The 23,866-nt window shown below is 46.3% G+C and overlaps 1 protein-coding gene across 2 annotated transcripts; it reads left to right on the top strand.

Moving 5' to 3' along the window:
- Positions 1–660: 660 nt before the first annotated feature.
- On the top strand, positions 661–19,871 carry SDR16C5 (short chain dehydrogenase/reductase family 16C member 5). 2 transcript variants are annotated; one of them, XM_060115763.1, is made up of 8 exons: positions 661–769; positions 3,445–3,791; positions 6,764–6,895; positions 9,368–9,467; positions 11,755–11,899; positions 12,756–12,881; positions 18,011–18,172; positions 19,584–19,871. In XM_060115763.1, exons 2-7 carry the CDS (start codon positions 3,459–3,461, stop codon positions 18,165–18,167), a joined length of 993 nt encoding a protein of 330 aa, XP_059971746.1. In that variant the 5' UTR covers positions 661–769; positions 3,445–3,458; the 3' UTR covers positions 18,168–18,172; positions 19,584–19,871. The 2 variants fall into 2 exon arrangements, with proteins under 2 accessions (XP_059971746.1, XP_059971747.1); XM_060115764.1 differs by lacking the exons at positions 18,011–18,172; positions 19,584–19,871 and adding an exon at positions 14,162–14,460 and having other exon boundaries at positions 664–769.
- The last annotated feature ends 3,995 nt before the right edge of the window (positions 19,872–23,866 follow it).

Genomic DNA, 23,866 nt, shown 5'->3' with positions numbered 1-23,866 from the left:
GCTGACCCGAACTGGTATCTGTGCCCCGCACTGCAGAGGCTGGACCTGGCCCCCTCCTGCAGGCACTCCGCATCTGCCGCCCCATGGTTCTCTTCTACGGGGGTCCCAACCTCCGGCTGTGCTTTAAAAACACCTGGGGAGCTTTTTTTTCCCCCTTCTAACTTTTTATTTTATGTGGGAGTGGAGCCGGTTACCTGTTGTGAGAGTTTCAGGTGCACAGCAAAGCGACCCGGCCATACGTATACATGTATCCACTCTCCCCCAAACTCCCCTCCCATCCAGGCTGCCACATAACATTGAGCGGAGTTCCCTGTGCTCTACAGTAGGTCCTTGTTGGGTATCCGTTTTAAATAGAACAGTGTGTACATGCCAATCCCCAACTTGGGTAGCTTTTTAATCGCTCGTACCAGGGCCCCCTGCCAAGCCGGCAATTCTGAGTTAATAATCCCGGGTGCAGCTTGGGCGTCGCAATTTTTAAACATCCCCTGGTGATTCTCCTGCTCGGAATCCAGGTGCGCGATGGGTCCCCGCGACAGAATCTCTAGCCCCTGCATGCGGCTGCCTAGAGAAAAAAAAGAGCGCGCGCCCACACGGCGGGCGGGGCCCCCGGGCGCCCCACCCCCGCGCGGGCGCGGCCTTCCCGCCCTTGGACTTCGTCTCCGGCGGCGCGGGGATAAATCCGGAACCTCGCGAGGCTGAGAGACAGTGACGCGGGGCCCGCGGCGGAGCAGGCCGGCTTCTAGGTCGCAGCGAGGGCAGCGCGTCCCGGGTGAGTAGCCGAGGCCCGCCGGCGGCTTTAAGGTCAAGGCGGGGCGGAGGCTCGAGACGGCACAGCCCGGGAGCCTGGGCGGCGGGGACGAGCGCAGGGAAGCGCCGCGAGCCCCCGAGGAGTGAGCTGGTGGCCTCCCGCTCCATCCCGGAGCAGCGCTGGGTTGATCCCTGGTCCCCTCGTCACCTTCGGGGCGTTCTGACCAGGTGCCCTGCTCCCCGCTGCTCTGTGCGTCTGCCTGTCCCTCCCCAGCCATCCCCCTGCATTCACCCCATTCCGCCCCCCGGTACCAGGGCCGACTTGCGGCCGCGCGCTGGCCGGGGAAGCGGAAGTCGCCTGTTGAGGCTGCGCCAAGTTAGCTCAGCTTGGACTAAGGGGGTAAGCCATGGGATGGAGACACCAAAGAAGCCTTCAGCCTGATTAAATTTAACGCACATGCTCCCCGACTTCCTAAACTTTATACTAAAACGGAACCAGACATTTACCTGGGTACATCGTATGCATGCTATAACCCTCTTTCTTTGGTATAGCTGAGGATCCGAAGTTCATATTGCTAGCAGGAACACCAATCACAGCCCTAGCTATTATTTACTTTGCTGTCATGTGCCTGGCACTGTTTTGGCAAGGCTTCCACGTTATGGGGGGCGGGGGGTGGAGGGGTGCGTAACCTGGCGGGGGCTGAGATCCCACGGCACGCCCTCCTCTGCCTCCTGGAGAGGGCTGCCCCCAGCACTGGGGACTTCTTCGTTTTTCCCCAATCTGCTCAGAAGTTTCCTGCGGGATAGTAGTGACCGTACTACCCTCCTTTCCTTAATACCTGTATTAACGTCATTGAACTTGCACACCTTCCCTATTTCATAAATGTTGGCATGTACCCGTGGAATCTCGCTCTTTAGATGAGGAAACTGAGGCAGAAGAGATGCAACAGTTTTTAGCAAGGATGCTGAGAAGTCAGTGGCAGATCCCGAATTCCAACCCAAACCTTAATCCCTAGACCTCACTACCTGTGCACGTACCCAGCAGACACCCTAAACCCCAAATGAGGGAGACCTCAGGATGCTAGGCTCTGGAGAACCTAGGAAGAATCTGCCAGGACAGGGATTAACAAGGGGCTTGTTTTAGGGCTTGCATCATGCCGGCACTGAGAGAGCGGAACACCGAAGTCTAGAACCCGGTACCTTTCATGTCAGCCAGCACAGTGGTGAGGCTTCCGGCCACCCTTGTGGTGCTGGAGACACTGAGGAGAGAGGCGTCTCACCAGGGCAGAGATTATGGGAGGCTGCCCAGGCCTTCAGCCCCAGGGACCAGCATCGTACCTGCCCGGGGTCGGTGCTCTATAACATGATGATGAACTCACGTGGCCTGCGCGAACTAGCACAGGGACCCTGGCTAAACCACACACATACTCTTCTGGTCCTCAGTCCCATCTGTAGACTGAGCCAAGAAACAACAGTCTAGGTCCCAGTTTCCTAAGGGTCTGACCGTGCTTCAAGCCGTCCTGTAGATGAATCTGTGAGAATTAGTCTGTCCTCAGCCAAGCTGCAAAGTAAGTGAAGAACCGCTTCACCTCACTAATGACGTCCATCTTCTGTGCTCATCCCTGCCTCTCAAGTGACCACTCCATTCAGGGAAGCCTTCCACCCACAGCAGTTTGCCCCTTCTCTCCTCATCCCGGAGGAAAGAAGACCTTCCCTTCTTTCTCAGCTGGTTGTTAGTGAAGCATCTTATACACTCGTTCTCACTAAAGTGTGAGTAACTGATAGGATGGAAGCACTGAGCCTTGTATGGGGCGTTTGTCAAGGGGAGGCCTTTTATTCATTCAGCAAACCTACTGAGTGCCTTCCCGTGGGTCTGAGAAACAAGGTAACATCGTAAAGCACTTAACTGCTGGCCAGCACTGTGGTCACACACACCGCAGACATTTTCATCCCATCTGAAAAACCACCCGGGGCCACAGGACCAGTAGAGGTGCAGAGACCGAGGCCCAGAGGGCCTCCGTGGGCCGCCCCAGGCTCCACAGCTAGGCAGGGGCAGGGCCTACCCATCTCCCACCGATATCCTACAATCACAGGGCCGAGTGGTAAGTGATCTGGCATGCGGGCCTCAGAGTGTGGGGAAGGGGTACCGTGTGGTGACAGCAAGTTCCGGGGGAAAGGTTTCGAACGTCTGGTTATTCCCCTCCTTACATTTTCCTCTTGAATCTCAGATTTTAAAGAACGACAGTGCAAATAAGAGAACAGAAACCTAAACGGAGGTAAAAATAAAACCAGAAGGGAGCAGTTACGTCATAAACACCACATGGTCAAGACTTTGACCATGAATAATCAGGACCTGTGATTATTAAGAAGAAAGGTTAACCATGAGAAATAGTGAACTTCTCCTTTGGGTTAAATCTGGGCCCGTGTACAATTCCTGCTTAGTGAACATTTCTGTCACGTGTAATGCTTAGCAGGCACGCAGATAGCAATGACCTTGCTGCTGTGAAGGCAAGTTGGCCGAGATGGTCCCTGTGGGTTCCCTCCCCTTTCTAAGTTCAGAGTTGGCTGCCAGGCGAGATGTTTACATCACGTTTCTTGGTTTCTTTCACTATTGCAGAAAGTATGAGCTCCATGGAGTAAGCAAGCTCAGAGGGAATGGATACCGAGGTCCTTATATGAGTCTCTCTTGCTTTATAGGTGTCAGCCAGAACATGGCGCCCAACCTGAACTCAGCCAAGAAATTCTTCGTTTTCTTAGGAAAATCATTGTTTGCCCTTCTGGAGGCTATGGTTTTTGCCTTAATCCCAAGGCCACAGAAGAATGTTGCCGGTGAAATCGTACTTATAACAGGCTCTGGGAGTGGACTTGGAAGGCTCTTAGCCCTCAAATTTGCCCGCCTTGGATCGGTGCTTGTTCTCTGGGATGTCAGCCAGGAGGGGAATGAGGAGACCTGCAAGATGGCTCGGGAAGCTGGAGCCACAAGGGTTTATGCATATACCTGTGATTGCAGCCGGAAGGAGGAAGTGTATAGAGTGGCCGATGAGGTAAACCTTGGGTGCTTGCTGTTTCCTACGGGTAGTGAGAACGCTACGTAAATTCTTTGACATCCATCAGTTTCTTTGTCTGTTCGCCTTCCTCAGTGCTGATGTGCCTCTCTCCCACATCCCTTGACTTTAAAAAATATTGGAGAGTGGGAATTAGGATTTTTGAGTTCTCATTGTGTGCGGTACACCATGGTGAGCACCCTGTGTGAGTTACATCACGATCCTGTAAAGTCAGGCCTCTTCTTATCTCCACGTCACAAATAAGAAAATGGCAACTTAGGGCAGGTGAGTCGCTTACCTGAGACACACAGGTAATAAGTAGCAGAGCTACAGCTGGGACTGGAGTCTTTTGACTCTGGAGAACGCCCTCTAACCAGCGCGTGTGCCGGCTGTACTGGCCCCCATTACCATGCGAGAGATAGGCCGTGGCACCCTTCTTTGAGGGTAAAGCAACGGAGAAACAGGGCTATTAAATAACCTGTTTGGGGTCACAGCTAGCACAGGACCAAGCCAGGACGTGAACCCATATCTAGCCTCACTGTAAGTCCAGCTCTCCCCCCTGCCCCCATCAGTGCTTTCCATTAACGTGTATTTCTCTGAAGTGGTCATATGAAAATCAGAATATTCATCCTAAAGACTCGACTGCAGCTGCTGCTTTGGCAATGACACAGATGTGCTTAGAAAGAACGCTTTCAGGAGACCAGAGCTCCAGTGGGCCAGCGGTAAGGGCGTTCTTGGCTCATGGAGGCACGGACCTGTTTGGTGGCTGCCTCTTTTCCCCGAAAAGGATTTCCCCGCCCGCTCACTGGCACGAGTGCTCCACGCATGACTCTCTGCAGCTCTCAGAATTCCCCAGTTTAGCGAGAAGGAAGGAAGCAGACCGGCCTGTGGGAAGGTTCCTGCACAGCGTGTCGGCTCGAACCGGGATCCCCTTGTGGCTTCTCACCTCACTCCCTAGCGCAGGTCCCTGGCCAGTGAGTTCCTTTGGTTTTAAGTTTGTCTTTTGTCTTTACATTTTATACGTCCGTGACCACCACCGTCGCCAATCGCAGGCTGCCCAGCAGAGTCTGGGGATCCAAACCTAACAAACTGGCATGGGCTTGTGCAGGGACCACCCTTCAAAGCGCAGGGGTGTTTGCTGTGGTCACCCTCACAGAGTAAGCCCTTGGCACTTGGATCACCCATCGCCTGGCACATTGACTTCCACTGGCTATGACTGACGTCTCCAGCCACTCTTAAGCCGTGACTGGTTCATATTTAAACACAAAAGACCTTAAGATATTGACCCTATAAAGCAACCATTTCCACTTCTTGTTCTTGATAGACGAGAGGTACCAGAGATTTTTTTCCCATAAAAAGGAGTAAACGAGGGGCAAACTTTCAGAGCCAGAAACTTTCTCGATTGCCTCCTAAATTTCCCCCAGGCTATGGATCTCGTTGGCTAGTGGATACCCAGCACGCCAGCCTCCTTGCTGGGACCCGGGCCTTCTGCAACAGCAGATGAGGAAGGTGGCGGCACCCGCCTGGCTTCAGTAGTGCAGCCTCCCTGTGCCCGGCTGCACCATCCTCATAGGCAGGTTCACCCCCATGCGTGCACACCCACACGTGTGCACACAGCACACAGAGCTAGAGATGTAAGTGGTGCCGCAACCAGTGGCGCCCTCTGATTCGCGGGGGGTGGGGTGGGGTGGGGAACAGGGCCCCTGCTGTGCGACACATGACAGGAATGAAATTCAAAACACCAAGGCAGAGGGGCAGCCGCACCCCCTGTCGTCAAGCCTAGAAAATCCTGTAGCTCATTTCTGACAGAGGGCCTGGGTCACATGCTGAAGGTTTGCTCTAAGGGGAAGGCTCCAGCGGCACTCCCAGAATTTTTATTCCTGAAGGTTCTTGACACCTACGCTGGCCAGTGTGCCAGCAGCAGACGGGGCCCCTCTGACCCTCCTTTCACAGATCTCACACCTGAAAGTCTGTGCTGGGGAGCAGAGAACCAGCCAGCCGGTGAGAACAGGACGGACGGGTTCTGAGCGCAACGGTGTGTTTGAAACACGCATGTGAATGTCGTAAACCCTCCGTTCCCCCCCCCGCCCCCATCGCTGTGCGGGCCAGGTCGTGATTTATATGGCATGGCTGTCACGCCTGATGTGTCATCGCATTAATTAAAACGGTGTGATGCTTATACATCCTTTTAGCATAGGACCAAGTTGCTAATCACTGAGTGTAAGAGTAGCTCTACCTATAGAAGGAAAGCAGCATTGCAGTGTTGGAACCATCCTAGGACGGGAGGAAAATGAGTAGAGAGGCATCAGACTTAGATTTCTGATGCGCCATAAACTCTGCAAAGGAGATAAACATACTTTGTTTTTAGAGCGCGTTAACTCAGCCTGAGTTAACAAGGACAGGAAGCATATAGAACTATGGGGAAGTGAACCTGGATGATGTAAGGAATTACAGGCATACCTCATTTCATTGCACTTCAAAGGTACTGTGCGCTTTTTTTTTACCATTTGAAGGTTTTTAACAGATTGAAGGTTTGTGGCAGCCCTGCCTTGAGCAACAATGTTGGCACCGTTTTTCCAACATTTGCTCACTTCATGTCTCGGGGTCACGTTTGGGTAATTCTCACAGTATTTCACACTTTTTCATCATTATCATGTCTGTTCTGGTGATCTGCGATCAGTGATCTTTGTTACTACCATAATTCACTGAAAGCTCAGATGATGGTTAGTATTTTTAGCAAAAAAAATTTTTAATTAAGGCAACTTGTCTCTTAGACATAATGCTATTGCACGCTTAATAGACTACAGTATAGTGTAAACATAACTTTTATATGCACTGGGAAACCGAAAACTTCGTGTGACTCCGCCTTATTGTGGTATTTGCTTTACTGCGGAGGTCTGGAGCCGAACCCCAAGTATCTCCAAGGTGTGCCTGTGCTGCACTGGTGGTGCTATTCTCCTCATTCAATTCAGGTTAAGAAAGAAGTTGGCGACGTTTCAATCCTCATCAACAACGCCGGAATCGTAACAGGCAGAAAGTTCCTCGACTGCCCGGATGAGCTTATGGAAAAGTCTTTCGATGTGAATTTCAAAGCACATTTATGGGTAATTATTTTTTCTTCTCATTATGAATATGAAGTTACTCTGTCATTTTACCTTTTTTTTTTCTTTTTGCGGTACGCGGGCCTCTCACTATTGTGGCCTCTCCCATTGCGGAGCACAGGCTCCGGACGCGCAGGCTCAGCGGCCATGGCTCACGGGCCCAGCCGCTCCGCAGCATGTGGGATCTTCCCAGACTGGGGCACGAACATGTGTCCCCTGCATCGGCAGGCGGACTCTCAACCACGGCGCCACCAGGGAAGCCCCTACTCTGTCACTTTAAAGTGCCTTCCTCTTGTTCTCTTACAGTAGGTATTGGTCTCTAAGTAAAGCACAGACTTCTTAATTCTAGCTTGAGCTGTCCTCTCCAGATCCAACTTAACCTACACCTCCCAGCGCCTCTGCTCAGAGAATCCTACAAAGACACAACTGTCCTCTCCGCCTGTCATAATCATGAACTGAAGGCCAGCCTGTGTCAGGTACTATCCCAGTACCTGAAGAAGCCTTAAAACAGCCCAGTGAGACAAGGGACCATAGAAGTGAAAAGTGACCATGCTTAGACATGACCAGGTGACCTTATCGTTTGCCTAAGAGAGTTCCTGGCTAGAACTCTCTTGAAGTGAAAGGAGGCATAATTAACAAGCAAGCATCCATCAGGTCTGTTCGGGGCAAACCAAGACACATGGTCACCTTACTCAGTAGCTAACCAGGGAAAGGAGAGTTCCCACCAGTCCCACCTGGTGACTAGGTGCCTTGAACACTGAGGCACAGCCCTGACTTCCAAGGTGACGTGCCCACCTTCAAGCTGCGTCTTCCTGGCCTTTGCAAAGACCAGTCACGTCAGCTTCCCCAGCCACACACGTGCCCTCATTCTGCACCGCCCCCCCGCCCCAGCTCTTGCTCACAGCCCGTCCCCCAGACCAGCTCTCTCCATCGGGGAGTGAGAGTTTGCCGGACATTTCCGAGACCCCCTCCTTGCTCCCCACACCAACCCCAGGGGCTCCTGCCCAACTGTCCTGTGACAGCCTTCACGTGCCATTTGGAGTTTGTAGGTTTTGTGTCCCCTGGTTTCACCAAAAGTGTAATGCTGCTGGTGGTAGTTTCAGCGTTCCGTGTAGTTTTGGGGAGAAAGATGGAAAGATTCCGAGCTAAGGGGCCACCGAGTTCCTTCAGGAACGACTGCAAGTGACTGACGTTGTCTTGTCGCAAATGCCCCGCGCCTTCTCGAGACAGAAGTGAGAGTGTACAGTCAGCATGAAGATGAGGGCGTCGTCTCCTAAGTGTCCACTCCCGGGGCTTTGGGTTCCTTCCCCACCGCTGGCCGCGTCTCCATCCTGGTCTCCCCTTTCCCTCTCCCCGGCTAGTTGCTCCTGAGCTGCTGGTGTTTCCCTGGCCCCTGTCATCCCCCCGAGTCCTGACACTCTGTACACTCTTCCCAGGCGAGTTCGCAAACGCCCTTTGAGCACCTGCCCGGAGTAGGCACGTGACTGCTGAGGGTCAGAGAGCTCGTGGTGACCGTGCTTCCAAGGGGCGTGTCCCACGGAGCAGTGATGCCCCTAATCATGGACCATCGGAACTCAGGGTGCCGTGGGTCACGCTGAGCTCTTGGCGCCTCTGACTTTCCGCTTCTCTCTCTCTCGCTCTGTTAGTTTCTCTCTGAAACTCATTGAGATGCAGACAAACAAAGGTGGTTTGACTTTTATTAGAGATCCCTTTTCTCATATTTATTCATATTATTCCTATTTGAAAATATGAATATAAATTTATTGCATATAAATATGCAACTATCCATATTTGATTCATTATTCCTTTGTTGCAGAATACATGTCCCAAAATTTATTTCTCTTTTACCTTTCTTCCCAGGTCCCACAGGAAAGGTGAAGTTATTCTATATAATACGTACTGAGACACAGTGTGTGTCTCCTCTGTCTAACAGATATTCTCCTTTATGACATGGAATAAAAATAAGAAACCATTATTCAAAGAAGTATAGATGAGTTTAAAAATAAAGTGATATTTTTAAACTGAAGCCAGCAGTTGCATGTCCTGTGAACAATGTTCAGAAAATTTTGAAATTCAAATATAAGCCCAGGGAGGAAAAAAGGCACCATGCATTGAAATAGTCATATCCTTGAGTCCTCTTATCGGTTTGTGGATTGTGGCTGCCACAACTAAGAGTTTCCTATACTGCTTCAATTATTATCTTAATACTGTGTTTTTAAAAGTCAAATATGAGCAAAATATAAGTCTGAATAAGTTATTTTTAATAATATTGGAATTGCCATCAGGAAAGCATTGATACAGGTTAAACAAGTTAAGATGGTTATCTCCCAGACGTTTCAGTTGGAATATCCCAGTGCCTTCAGGTATTTTTTTTGAGCTTAAACAGTTTTTTTCAATCACAGTGATCATATAAACATCTGAAAAAAATATAAAATGTGGCATAAAATGTTAAACCTTTTACCTTGATCTTCTTAGACTTATAAAGCCTTTCTGCCTGCTATGATCGCTAATGACCATGGACATTTGGTTTGCATTTCAAGTTCAGCTGGATTAATTGGAGTAAGCGGACTGGCCGGTAAGAGAAATGTGATATTTCACAATTGCAAAGTTTTTTGTAACTTTAACTCAAGTAATAGCTCTGAATAATCGGCACTGACCTTATGCACTAATAATAAAGGATAATAGATGAAGAGGGATATTCAGTAAGGTAAGTGGTTGAGAACTTCATGGTCCAGCAAAATCACCCAGCAGTTTATACTTACACGAAGTTGAACTATGCACTTCGGAAGCATTAGGTCTTAGGCAATCCCTTGGGTTTAAAAAAAGAGAAAGAGACCCTACTGATAAATTTCTTACACAAGTGATCAGCATAGTCACCGTCCCCCAAAACTCACCCGGCAGTTATCAGGATGATAGGGAGGACTCTTATCTCTCCTAAGTTTCCATGAACTGATCTCCCCTAGCTGTGAGTTTAGAGAAGACGTCTTCACCCCAGAAAACCTAAAATTAACCCCTTTGCTTTCCCATTGGTTGGAGACTTGCAGGAACTTGTTGTGACTTCCATTTCCCTGGCAACTGACTTGACATTAGCAGTGGGGAGGGGACAAAGACGTACGCCAAGATCTTCGGTGAAGGCGGCCCACTGAGGAGCTGGTTCTAGGAGGAGCGGAAGTCCTGTCCCTCCTGGAAGCTCACCCACCAGAGCCCTAACTGCAGCGCTCAGTAGCGGATGGCCCAGCTGGCCGACTGGGCCCTGCCTAGTGCTTTGGAGCTGAGTAGTGTGGTTGAAGGTTCACAACACTAGTCTCAGCAAGTACCTCTCAGCTACATGGATAGGTTTCCGGAACCGCCCATCACCCAGAATATTAGCAGTCTATACACGTCTCCCTGTACCCCAGAGTTCCCTTCCTGTGTCCTCAGAATTCATCAGGTGTTATTGTTACGTCTCTCTTGTACATCTGAGAAATCACGGGCCTTGAAATCATACGAGTGTATTTACAGCTCGTCTTAATCCTTTTCTTGGACACAACATCTCTGTCTTCAGACACGTGTCTCTCCCACCCGTGCTCCCCTGAGGAACAAGTGTAAGCCTTCTGAGTCCCCACAGTGTGAGTGGTGGCTCCCCTGTGTCAGGACCTCAGGTATGCTACTTAGAATGCAGATGCCCTGGCCCTGGGCCGTACCCACACCTCTTCATCTCGGGGGTCGAGGAGCTCAGAGAGCTGCATTTCTTTTTTTTTTTTTTTTTTTTTTTTTCTTTTTGCGGTATGTGGGCCTCTCACTGTTGTGGCCTCTCCCGTTGCGGAGCACAGGCTCCAGACGCGCAGGCCCAGCGGCCACGGCTCACGGGCCCAGCCGCTCCGTGGCATATGGGATCCTCCCAGACCGGGGCACGAACCCGTATCCCCTGCATCGGCAGGCGGACTCTCAACCACTGCGCCACCAGGGAGGCCCGAGAGCTGCATTTCTACCAAACGACTCAGATGATCCCAGAAGCGGCTCAGGACCACCCCCCCACCGCCTTCTTCTGTCGGCTTTCCCACTGTCTTGGGCAGCAGCGGGCCCCGACCAGCCCACACCTGGCATGTGTAGCCTGATCTTGCCAGCCGGAGGAGCTGCTTCCCACCGGAGCCAGGAGGTGTGCATCATGTGAGGCAGAGGAAAGGATAAATCCACCTAGACGCCTCCCCTTCTCCCCACGTTTCCATTTAGCAAATTGAATATTCAGGTGTTCACTTGAAGTGAGTGTAACTGCGGACAGAGAGCTCAGAACTGACACAAACACCAGTTTCCCCTCCCCCTGCACCTGAAGATACTTGAGCAGTTGAGGTGGACGGGACAGAGCCCTTGGTTTTTCTTCTGGAAGTGGAAGAATTCGAGCTGGAAGAAAATATGGTCTGAGTATCATGGCCCACACTGATCTCCATTGCCTAGACTCCCACTTGACCTATTATTTTCTTTCTCCTTTTGTGTGTCTTCCTGCCCCGATTGGGCTTCAGTTCTTTGGGACAGGGACAGGACGCACATCTTGTGCCCCATGTCACGGCTGGCAGAGTGTCTGACCATCACTAACACGGGAGTAAAGGCCAGCTGTGTGACCCGCCGCTCAGGAGGCTCCCTGCAGCCCTGCTTCCCTGCTTCTCCGCGAATCCACGTGGTCATTGTAATCTGACCTTGAGGTGACCGTGGCCCTTCCCACTGACTCCTCTCCCCTTCCAGGTGGAGCAGACCAAGATCATACAGAATAGGAACTCTGAGATTGCTGTCCCACTGTCTGTTGATATTCGTGTTACGAGGAAACCTTAATGTAATGACATTTAAAAACTTTACGCTATACATTAGCATCATTTGTCTTTTTTCAGATTATTGTGCAAGTAAATTTGCAGCCTTTGGATTTGCTGAATCGGTATTTATGGAAACATTTGCCAAGAAACAAAACGGGATCAAAACCACTATTGTGTGCCCATTTTTTATAAAAACTGGAATGTTTGACGGTTGTACTACTGGGTAAGCATGTCCTCTGATTTCAAAGAAACTATGTTTTGAAAAATGATTGGCCATCCATTTTATTTTGTTCTATCTGTTTTCTAAAGTTGTTTAAAAAGATTTCTCCAGCATGCAGCCTGATTTATAAATGGTTTCAGAATTTCTTTCCTTAAATGCGGTTGTGTTTAAGATACTGGGTTTAATAGCAATGGGTTATCAAGGCTGTATCCAGGTTGCAGCCACCCTGTGGCCCAGACATCCTCCCCCATCTCCTCGGCACTCCCGTCACACCCCCTTTCTGTCACCTGACTCCATCCCGCCTTCATCCCTGACTCCACAGAAGGACCAGGAATTGTTGAAGGGGCATAAATACTCTCTGCACTCATGAGATGACAGGCAGGTAGTTTTCTTTTCTTTCTTTTTTTGTTTTTTTTTCTGTCAAATATTTATTTATTTATGTATTTGGCTGCTCTAGGTCTTAGTTGCGGCATGTATGTGGGATCTAGTTCCCCGACCAGGGATCAAACCCGGGCCCCTGCATTGGGAGCACGGAGTCTTAATCACTGGACTCCCAGGGACGTCCTAGCAGTGATTTCTCAAAGACTCACTTTACAACATTTAGACCATTCATTTAATATGGTCTCACATATGTGCATATTGTAACATCAGTGTATTAATTAGAATCATTTTCCATTTCGAATCCTAGTTATGCTATTATTTGCCAGGTAGATAATAGGAAGTAAGTATAGAAAAAGATCAAATCTGGCAGGGAAAGAAGCAAATAGATGATAGTGTCTTACAACTGTTTTATCCTATTTTTAAGAATTGCTTTTATTAATTTCTTAATATGTGGCTTTTTTTTTTTTTGACCCCCTAGCTGTCCTTCTCTGTTACCGATTCTGGAACCAGAATATGCAGTCAGGAAGATAGTAGATGCTATCCTGCAAGAAAAGCCGTACTTATATATGCCAAGGTTTATATACTTCATAGTGTTTTTAAAAAGGTAACAGTATCTGCTTCTATTATTTCTGTAATGTGTCAATCGTATCAACAAATTACTCCAGATCCTACAGAGGGGGGCCACTTAAAAAATATCTGTTAAATGAATGAATTTTGATCCCTTGATCCCATTTGCTGACACAATCTCAAATTTGCATACTTGCAGTGCTTCCCATGAGTCAGAAAATGGAGGTTACGTTTACTTTCATAGGCTGTTCTGGGCCCAGTTGGGGAGATAATCTGCATAGGTCCTGAGAAGGCTTTGGAAACCTGAAGAAGTTCAGTTACAGGGAACCACATCACCCACTCCTTCAAATATCCATTCAGTCATCACTAGAGTGGCTAGTGTGTGCCAGGCTCTGTTGGCCATCCCAGGATCTGGATTACAGCAAAGAACAAGAGAGACAAGAGTCCCTGCTCTCATTGGAGGTTCTCTTCTCGGGGGGAGGGCTGGTGGAGGGAACAAACAAACAAGAAAGTAAAGTAAAAGATATTCTGGGTGGTCATAAGTGCTATGAAGGAAATACAAAGCAGGAGAAGATGACCCCAGAGCAAGAGGTGGAAGAGTGCACGTCAGGATTTAATTGTCAGTATGGTCCGCACGGGCGTCTCATGGAGAAGGGTAACATTTGACCAGAGACCTGAAGCCGGGGAGGGCAGGAACCACCTGGATATCTTGGGCTGCCCTCGGAGGGACAATGAGCACAGGGCCCTTTTCTTTAGCCCACTCCTAGGACAAGTCTCCGGTTTGTTTACTGTGCCTCTCCTCACCCTGCTGTGTGAACATCTGGATGGACGGGGTCAGAGTGTCAGGAGGGGTGAGCAGGGTGGAGACGATGAACAGTCTTAGTTGGGTCATGCCAAAGGTCGGAGGAGCTATTGCATCTAATCCTCCCAGTGGTCCCAGAAAGAAAGAGCGATGACCTCTTTTGACAGTGGAAGGAACTGAGTCTCCAGAGGCCAGTAACACTGCGAGTGACAGAAGTAGGATGCAAGCCAGGCTCACGATTCCACAGGACTTCACGGCTTCCAATCCATTGTTACAGAGTGTACTGAGGCCTTGGAGACTGAATAGTGTAAATAAAGCAAGGAGAGATACAGAGACCCTGGGCCAGTGTCCTCCCACGTGGTGGACAAGCCCCGAGTGACCATGAGGCAGGGACATTCAGATGTCCGTGTGTGAATGACTTCTGCAACAAGTCAGTGGCCCTGCTTTTCAGCGGAGCCAGTAAAGATGCTTTCATGAATTATAACCAGGAAACTTCACTCTTGTGTTCTCTTTAGTTTCTTGCCTCTCAAGCTTGGAATGCTTTTGGCTGAGTATATGGGTATCTTTAATGCAATGGATGGCTTCTCTGGCCATAAGAAGAAAGACTAAAGACCAACTCTGGCTGATGTCACCTGATACCCAAGGCTACATAATGTCTGTTTCAATGAAGAAGCGTCTTTGTCCGACAGAATGTATCTGGAAACCACAAATTCTTCGTCTGCTGTCCGGACTACTATTTTCAACCAATGCCTTTGAAAATAATGTTGCATACGGCTTTTCTGTTGAGTTTTTTAAATTAAAAAAAAAAACAGCCCATTTTTGTCATTTGCTTGCAACAGATATGAAAGTGAGATAATCCTCTCTCTCATGAACTGCCTTTCGCATTGGTCTTTGGGGAGGTGGCTCAAATGGGGCTGGCTGTGGCTGAGCCCGCACTGGGCAGCAGAGATGAGGGCTGATGGGTGAGTGCTGAACTGGGTGCCCTCTCTCCAGAGGACACAGAGCTCTGGATTCCCCATTGCCCTGCTCTCAACCCTGGCCTTGTTGAAAACTGTCACCTGGTGTAGAAAGGCCAGGCTCCCACATCCCCCTCTGCACAGTAGCCACACAAATGCTTACTTCTACAGCCCTGGGTATCCTGCTGAGGGTGCACCAGGGCCACTGTGTCAGGGAGCCTTCCTGCACATTCCCTGGGTGACCCGAGAGGCAGTGATTCTAGACCACACTCTAAATACAGTCACATTTCTTTCCTAGAAGAGATTCAAGAATGGCTGCTTCTTACCCTGAAGAAATGATATTCTACTGAGTTAGATGACCTGTTCCCTATTAAGCCAGAAATCATATTCATGTGGGTAATTTCAAGTGCTTCACTTAGGATTTCAAGTTGGGGTCCTTGTGAGGTATTTTTATCACAGAATGAAAAATTTTATCCATTTGCATTCCTCAGGGCTGCCTTCATTTCAGATCTATTGTATGCTTACAGTTTAATCAACTGGCCAACTCTTTTCACGCTTTGGAGATTAACTATAAAAGCGAGATTAAGAGAAACACGTTAATTACCGTATCCCTGGAGCTCCTTCCCAGGCTGGTGGGAGCACCTACCTTGCAAGAGAAAGAGCAGCCTTTGTCTCTTCCCATCCTTTGGTGGAGCACGAGAAGGGATGAGAAGTATCCTGGAAGACCCTGTGAGAGTCAAAAGAAATAAGAGTTTGAGTATCTTGGGGGTAAGATTCTCTTAGAGGAGCAACCATCTCAGGGAATGCGGCGTCTGGGATTCACTGTGGACTGATTTCTCTTGAGCTTCCTGCATGGCTCCAACAGCTCCGCCCCTGTATTTCCTTTCCCTTCAGAAAGCCTTTTAAAAGAACTCCTTTTGTGATCCTACAAACGATAGCTCATATTTATCGCACCTGGCATGAAGCTACGCGCTTCACACGCGTTATTTCATTAAACCAGAATCGTAAAGGTATTTGGCGTATGCCGAAGAAAAGGCGTTTTATTTCACGAGGGTGACATCCTCCTCAACCAGAGACGTGCATTCAGAGGATCAAAGGCCCACTTACACCAACCAACTCATGTTCCAAATCCTTGGTTAACAAGGTTCATTAAGAGAGAGGCACAATATTGCTCCTATGTTACAGTTCCAAAAGCGTATATTCTAGGGGCCTGTCTATTTCGTTGAAGAATAAAGAAGAGACTCTCAGGGGATTTTGTAGAACAAAGGTCTAGGGCAGAGTGGGCACCACCACATCGTAACAGCGTCAACAGCAATTATTTCTAATTGGAGTGCATCTTGGCTGGACAACTACAAAGGCCTGAAATTTAATTGTGGTTTTACAGTACCCGTACAGTTGTCTAAGTGAATTCAGATTGATTTGAAGCATTCACAGGAGAAGAGACCACATGTAAATTAGAGGATTCTGCAGGGTAACAAATAACAAGCTGATTTGATACCACTGAGGGGCAAGTGTCCTCAGTGTGTGTTTCTGAGCAGCTTCCATCTGAAATTTAATCCTAATGAAGCCACGATCAAGAGCCCAACACCTAAGGAGGCCTTAAGGCTGGAAAGGCTGGAAAACAAGGGCTGTCCCCAGAAGTGGGCACCCTGCCCTCCAGATGGCATCATCCTGTAGTTGGCACGCTGCTCAAGAATGAGGAAGAATGCTTGGTATTAGAAGGAGTTTGGCTGGGGAAAACGTGTGACCATGGTTTTGGGGGCTTGGTTTTTACATTGTGATGTTGTATTAGTTAGCTCAGGCTACCATGACAAAATACCACAGACTGGGGGGCTTCCACAACAAACGTTTATTTTCTCACAGTTCTGAAGGCTGGGAAGGGCAAGATCAAGGTGCCAGCTGGTTCAGTTTCTGGTGAGGGCTCTTCCTGGCTTGCGGTCAGCCCTCTTCTCACTGTGTTCTCACATGGCCTTTCTTCCATGTGTGGCCATGGAGAGGGAGATCATGCTCTTCCTCTTCCTATAAGGGCACTAACCCTATCACGAGGGCTCAACCCTCATGACCTAATTGACCCTAGTTACCTCCCCAAGGCTCCATCTCCAAGTGTCATCACACTAGGAGTCAGGGCTTCAAACACCACATCCTATCAGCCAGAATTAGTCACATGACTAAACCAGCCTGCCATGGATGCTAAGTGTGGTCCCCGTGAATGAACCAGCTAAAGATCAGGGGTTATATCACTGTAGAAAAGGATAAAAACAGGTATTGGTGTCAACTTACAGTTCTGTCACAGTCTGCTTCCCTAAATATCTATGTATCCTCTTATCAGATGGAACCCACAGACCCACTCCACCTCAAAGCCCTTCCCACTCACTGCATGTCTTGCAAAGTCCAGAACTTTGCTCTGTCCTGGCTCTGCCCTGTTACTGGCATCTATGCCCTGCCTATCTCTCTCCCCCCATCCCTCGCCGTCTAGTAAAGACTCTCTTGGGGCCATCTGAAGCATAGCTTTAGGGGAAAAACCTATCATTTGATGATTGCTACTGTGCTGGATACCATGTCTGGCAAACAACCTTTTTTTTTTTTTTTTTTTTTTTTTGCGGTACGCAGGCCTCTCACTGTTGTGGCCTCTCCCGTTGCGGAGCACAGGCTCTGGATGCGCAGGCTTAGTGGTCATGGCTCACGGGCCCAGCCGCTCCGCGACATGTGGGATCTTCCTGGACCGGGGCATGAACCCGTGTCCCCTGCATCGTCAGGCGGACCCTCAACCACTGCGCCACAAGGGAAGCCCAGGCAAACAACCTTTAATGGAATGTGCTGGAAAAAGGCTTAGGAGCACAGTCTTACTCTGCTAAGGCCATTGTCTGGAATCCACACTTCCAAGGGCTTCTTATCAGACACAGAGGGTGTTGGCTGTTTCAACCATCCGAGGCTCTAGACTGTAGGTAGAGAGGGCCTTCTGGGACAGACTTTTATTCCCTCACACCTCCGTTTGCACACGAGTGCTCTCCAGCCTGGGTTCAACTCTGGGAGACTCCACTTAAAGCAGCAGAAACATCCAAGTCATAGCAAAATTCTGAATTTGTCTTACCTTTTCCCCTCATGCTACAATCTCCCTCAGCAGGTGAAAGAGCTTTCAAGGTAGAGTAAGGTCAATTTGAACTAAATGTTTCCACTGCCAAACACGGATCACCAGATTTCTAGTCTGTACGATTCTGAGCCCTTGCCACCCCCCACCTGAGAACTTGAATTTACACCACATATTTTTATTTCTGCCATATGCAGCACTGCTCAACAAGGTACTGAGTTCTATATTAATTTTAAAATGATGTTCGGCTATAATAATGATCATAAATAACAGTGAGGTAGGAACTATGAGTGTGTTCTCTCTGTTGTGTGAAAGTCCAGAGGTGAGTGGATGATACCTTCTCTGCTGGTTCTGCTGTATGAAGTTCCAGGGACCTGGGCTACGGACAGCTCCTCGCTCGGCCATCCCTGCAGTGTGGCCACCACCATCACCGCCAAGATGGCAGCCATCATAGAACCTTCCAGGCTGCAAATGTAGGAAGGGTAAGTATGAAAATGACATAGGCACCAATTTGCCTTTTAAGGATATTTCTAGAAACAGCCACACAACAACACTCTCTTCAAACATTATTAGATGCAAGTGAGACTGGGGATTGTAGCTTTTATTACAGCAGCCATGACTCCATCTAATAATGGCAGAGGTTTCTAAACGTGGGAAAATGGGCATTAGTAATCTTGGCCACAGGCGCTCCCAAGTCATAGAAGAGGTTTCGAATCAGTTTAGCTATGCAACTTAGGTCAGGTGATTTGAACTTTCTGAAACCCTTTTCCAATTCTGCAAATGACTGTAATTCCTCTTTTGACTGCTACAAGGATTAAATGAGTTGACAGTGATAAAATGCCTAATGTAGGGTCTGGTACATACCAACACTCAATAAACATCAGTTTCTACTATGTCCCCTATGTAAACTCTGACCTTAAACTTCTAGTTTGTAGCCATGAGTCTGGTACCACTTGAAATCTTTATAACACATTTCCGTTGACATTTTTTAACCTGTTTGTTAAGGGTATTTTAGTATTTATTTAGAGCTATGGATTTTTTTTATATATAAATTTATTTTATTTTATTTTTGGCTGTGTTGGGTCTTTGCTGCTGCACGTAGGCTTTCTCTAGTTGTGGCGAGCGGGGGCTACTCTTCATTGTGGTGCTCAGGCTTCTCATTGCAGTGGCTTCTCTTGTTGCAGAGCTCGGGCTCTAGGCACGTGGGCTTCAGTAGTCGTGGCACATGGGCTCAGTAGTTGTGGCTCATGTGCTCTAGAGCTCAGGCTCAGTAGTTGTGGTGCACGGGCTTAGTTGCTCTGCAGCATGTGGGATCTTCCCGGACCAGGGCTCAAACTCGTGTCCCCTGCATTGGCAGGCGGATTCTTAAACACTGTGCCACCAGGGAAGTCCTGGAACTATGGATTTTTATAGAATAAATATTATTTTAATTCTTTGTTATCTAAAAGAATTTGCCTGCCTTTGGGAGTATACCAAAAAAAAAAGAAAATATAATGTTCTACTTTGATTTTTATTCATGTTACTATTCAGTATACGTAGGCCACTTATGTTGATATAATTTTGGATAAACTTTGGATCTTAATTCTCTTTCTCCTTATGGTTCTATTTGTTCTCTCTTTCCTTCTGACTTCATCCTTTCTAACTTCTCTATCTCTTCCTTTCTTCCTTTCAAAAAAATTACGTTTCAGTCACTTTGCAAATTACTATGTACTAGGTATGCAAATATTTAATATATGTTCCAAGCTACTAAATGGAACATTTTCTTGACATCTTGAAATTTTAGCTGAAGCCACAAAGCTGTAAACATGGAGGGTAAGGACCTTTATCTTCTAAAAAACAGTGCTAAACATAAGCACGCAGAACTAGCTGATAGATGCCAACTTCTGGTTTCAGATTTCATCTTCCGAACGTTGGGTTTCATCTTCTAAACGTCAGGTTTCATTTCTGACATGAAGTCATCATTCCCATCTTAAACAACAAAATCTGGATAAACTGAAAATAAATTACTTTTCTTTGACCCATCAGAAAACTGAGGGCAAAACCTACTGTACAGCACAGGGAACTATACTCAATATTTTGTAATAACCTATAAGGGAAAATCTGAAAAAGAATATATATATATATTTAATTTATATATATATTACATATATATGTAAAACTGAATCACTTTGCTGTACCCCTGAAACTAACACAACATTGTAAATCAACTATACTTCAATTAAAATTTTTAAGAAAAAATAATAAAATATATAATGGAATCTTTTATACCAAATTCTGTGTAGTTTTGGGGTTAAATGTGATTATAGCTGCATGTGGTTTATTATCTTGCTGCAAAATATGGATGAGATCATTAGTTTAATGATTTAAACCTCCCAATAAAAAGAAATTAACATAAAAAAGAAGAAGAAAACTGAGGGCAAACCACTACTGCAAGCTCTGGAGAAGTTGGTTCAGAGAGACGGAGCCAAGAGCAACTTACCTGGAGCAGAAACCACTGGAACTATAAAGTGGTTGGAACACTTAAATGGCAATTCTGATAAACTGCTAGAGGCTGAGGATGAACTAATATGACAGTGAGAAACTCTTGGGAATCAAAGTCTTAAGGGCCCTCACACGTAATGTGGGCTTTACCTCTGGGAATCCTAGCAGGTTCTCACAGTGAAGGTCTGAGAAAGATCCCTTCCTGGCTCTGGGGAAGAGGGATCATTGTGAAAGAAGCCCAGGGCCTTCCCCACACAAAGCACTCTCCAGGGGAAAGAACTTTGCCAAAGCCTTATCTCAGCAGGATGAAGGTCATTCTACCCGCTTCCAGCTCTATTGTCTCACCTAAGAGGAGAAAATAGTCAACTCGGGCCAGGGCTTCCAGGAAGTGGATTGGGAACACTGCGGCCAGGGAAAGAAGATGGGCAGGGAAAAAGCTACACTCCTGGAAAACATTTATGAAGATTACAGCTCTGAGAAACAGGTCCCCTAGAAGGTAAGGGTCAGTCAGAAGTTTGCAGACAGCTACCCTTCTCCCCACACCTTACTGCACACCAACAGAGCTCCAGTGTAATAACAGTGGACTATAGCTGAAAACATTGCAACATACAAGCTCTCTCTCTAAAGAGAAATACTTAGGGAAACCCAAAGACCAGAGGGGAGACAGAAACAAGGGTCGTAGAGGGATTTGAAACCTCTGGCACTTAGAGCTACAGTAAACATTAAATATAGCCCAGCCCTTAAATAGATTAACATCAACCCTCACACCAAAAGCCTATTTACCCCAGTTCCCATAACCCAATAAAACATGCTTGGCTTTCAACCAAAAATTACAAAGCATGCCAAAAAGCAAGAAAAAACAGTCTAAAGAGACAAAGTATTATCGAAACCAGACTCAGATATGACACACATGTTCAAATTATTGGGCAAGGAATTTAAAATAACTATGATTAATACATTAAGGACTCTAATGGAAAAAGTAGATGACATGCACGAACATGCACATAATTGTGATCCTGTGATTTATATTAAGATATATATATTCCTCTTCCCCATTTCTGGCACAGAGCTCCTAAAACCCTCGTGATTCCTAAGTGATAAGAGTGATAAAGATGAAATGGGTGCCCTATTATTCATCTGACAAGTTCCTTTCACCCACACCTGAGTTTATATTAATGAGGGGACTTTTGGAAAGCCCGTAAGGGTGCAAGCTGGTTGCCTGGGAAACCTTTGGGGAGGGAAGAGGGACCAGAGGTTGAATCAGTCACCAATGGCCAATGATGGAATCAATCATGCCTATGTAATGAAGCCTCCATAAAACCCAAAGGACAGCCTTCAGAAAGCTTCCATGTTGGTGAATGCATCCCCATGGCTGGAGGATGGGCCCCCCCAGTTCCATGGGCACAGAAGCTCCTGCACTCGAGACCCTTCCCAGCTCTACCCTATGGACCTCTTCTCCTGGCTATTCATCTGTATCCTTTATAATAAACTTATAAATGTAAGTAAATGTTTCTCTGATTTCTGTGAGCCATTCTAGCAAATTAATTAAACTGGAAAAAGGAGTCATGGGAACCTGCAGTGTCAAGCCAGTTGGTCAGAAACACAGGTGACAACCTGTGCTTACAATTGGCATCTGCAGTGGGGGCATTCTTATGGGACTGAGTCCATAACCTGTAGGATCAGATGCTATCTCCAGTTAGATAGTGTCAGAACTGTGTTAATTTATAAGACACCTGGTCAGTGTCCACTGAGAACTGGAAAATTGTTTTGTGTGGGGAAAAAAACCCACACATCTGGTGTCAGAAGTGTTGTGAGTGTGGTAGTCTTCCCAACTCAGTTGGTGGTGTTGTAAAACACCCATCAGAGAGATGGAAACTCTAAGAAAGAATCAAAAAAAAGTTAGAACTCAAAAGCACCATAACAGAAATGAATGCCTTTAATGGGCTCATTAGTAGACTAGACACAGCCAAGGAAAGAATCAATGAAATTAAAGATGAGTCAGTGGAAAGTTTCCAAATTGAAATGGAAAGAGGAAAAGATGGGGGAAAAAACATCCAAGAACTGTGGGGCAATTTCAAATGTGTATCATAGGCGTAACTGGAATACCAGAACATAAAGAAAGAGAGTAGAAAGCAGAAGAAATATTCCAAGTAATAATGGCTGAGAACTTTCCAAAATTAATGACAAACACCAAACCACAGATTCAGAAAGCTCAGAGAACAACAGCAGGATAAATACCAAACACACACGTACACACACACATATATTCTAACTACAGAAAAATCGAAGACAAAAAAAAAGAAAAATTTTAAAGAAAAATCTTTAAAGAAGCCAAAGAATAAAAGCACCTTACAGCTAAAGGAACAAGGATAAGAATTTCAGGGTGCTTTCATTAGAAACTATGTGAGAAAGAAGAATGTGGAATTTAAATATGTAAAGTGTTCAAGGAAAAAAACTACCAACCTAGAACTCTATATCCAGCAAAATTATCCCTCAAAAGTAAAGGAGAAAGAAAGACTTTCTCACACAAACGAAAACTGAAGGAATTCATCACCAGTAAACCTATCTTATAAGCAAGAAATGTTAAAAGGAGTTTTTCAGAGAGAAGAAAAATTCTATATAGGTCTGAATTTGGATCTATATAAAGAAAGGAATAATGTTAGGAATAAATGAAGGTACAACAAAACTTTATTTTTATTATTTAATTGACCTAAAAGATAATTATGTGTTTAAAGGAATAATAGCATCAATGTATTATATGGTTATAGCATGTAGATAAGTGGAATGGATAACAGCAGTGTCACAAAGAATAATAGGAAAGAATTGGTAATACCCTGTGATAACGTACCTGCAGGCCACACAACACTATATGGCTTACTTCAGAGTGGACTTAGATTAGTTAAAACTACATATTGTAAACTTGAGAGCAACCGTTAAAAAATTTTTTGACATATAATCAATATGATAAGTGGGGAGACAAAATAGAATCATATAAAATGTTCAATGAAAACCAGAGAAGGCAGAAAAAGAGGGGGAAAAAAAGAAACAAAGAACAAATGCCACAGTAGAAATCCTTAATTCATCTACATAAATAATCACTTTAAATGTGAATGATTAAATACACCAATTAAAAGACAGAGATTGTCATAGTGGATTAAAAAACCAGGACTCAACTATATATTACATATATAATTTATATATTAAATATAAAGACTCAGGTTAAAAGTAAAGGGATGAAGAAAGATATACCATAATAATACTAATCAAAAGAAAGCTGGAGTAGTTATATTAACTTCACACAAAGCAGACTTTAGAACAAGTGAGTTTATCAGGGATAGAGAGAAGCATTACTTAATGATAAAGGGGTCAATTCTCTCCGAAGATATAACAATTTTAAATGTGTATGTGTCTAACAACAGAGAGTCAAAATATATAAGGCAAAAACTGATAGAACTGAAAGGAGAAATTTTAAATCTACTATTATAGTTAGAGGCTTCAATATCCCTCAATCAGTAATGCATAGATAAAGCAAGTAGGAAATCAATAAGGCTACAGATAATCTGGACCAAGAGAGACCACATACCAAGCCATAAAAGATACCGCAACAAATTTACAAAAATGGAAATCATACAAAATATGTACTCTGACCGAAGTGGAATTAAACTTGAAACCAGTAACAGAAAAATATCTGGAAA

The sequence above is a fragment of the Mesoplodon densirostris genome, chromosome 13 (assembly GCF_025265405.1).
Source record: "Mesoplodon densirostris isolate mMesDen1 chromosome 13, mMesDen1 primary haplotype, whole genome shotgun sequence".
Taxonomy (NCBI): Eukaryota; Metazoa; Chordata; class Mammalia; order Artiodactyla; family Ziphiidae; genus Mesoplodon; species Mesoplodon densirostris.
Note: the sequence above shows the minus strand (reverse complement) of the source record. Positions and strands in the feature narration are given on the sequence as shown.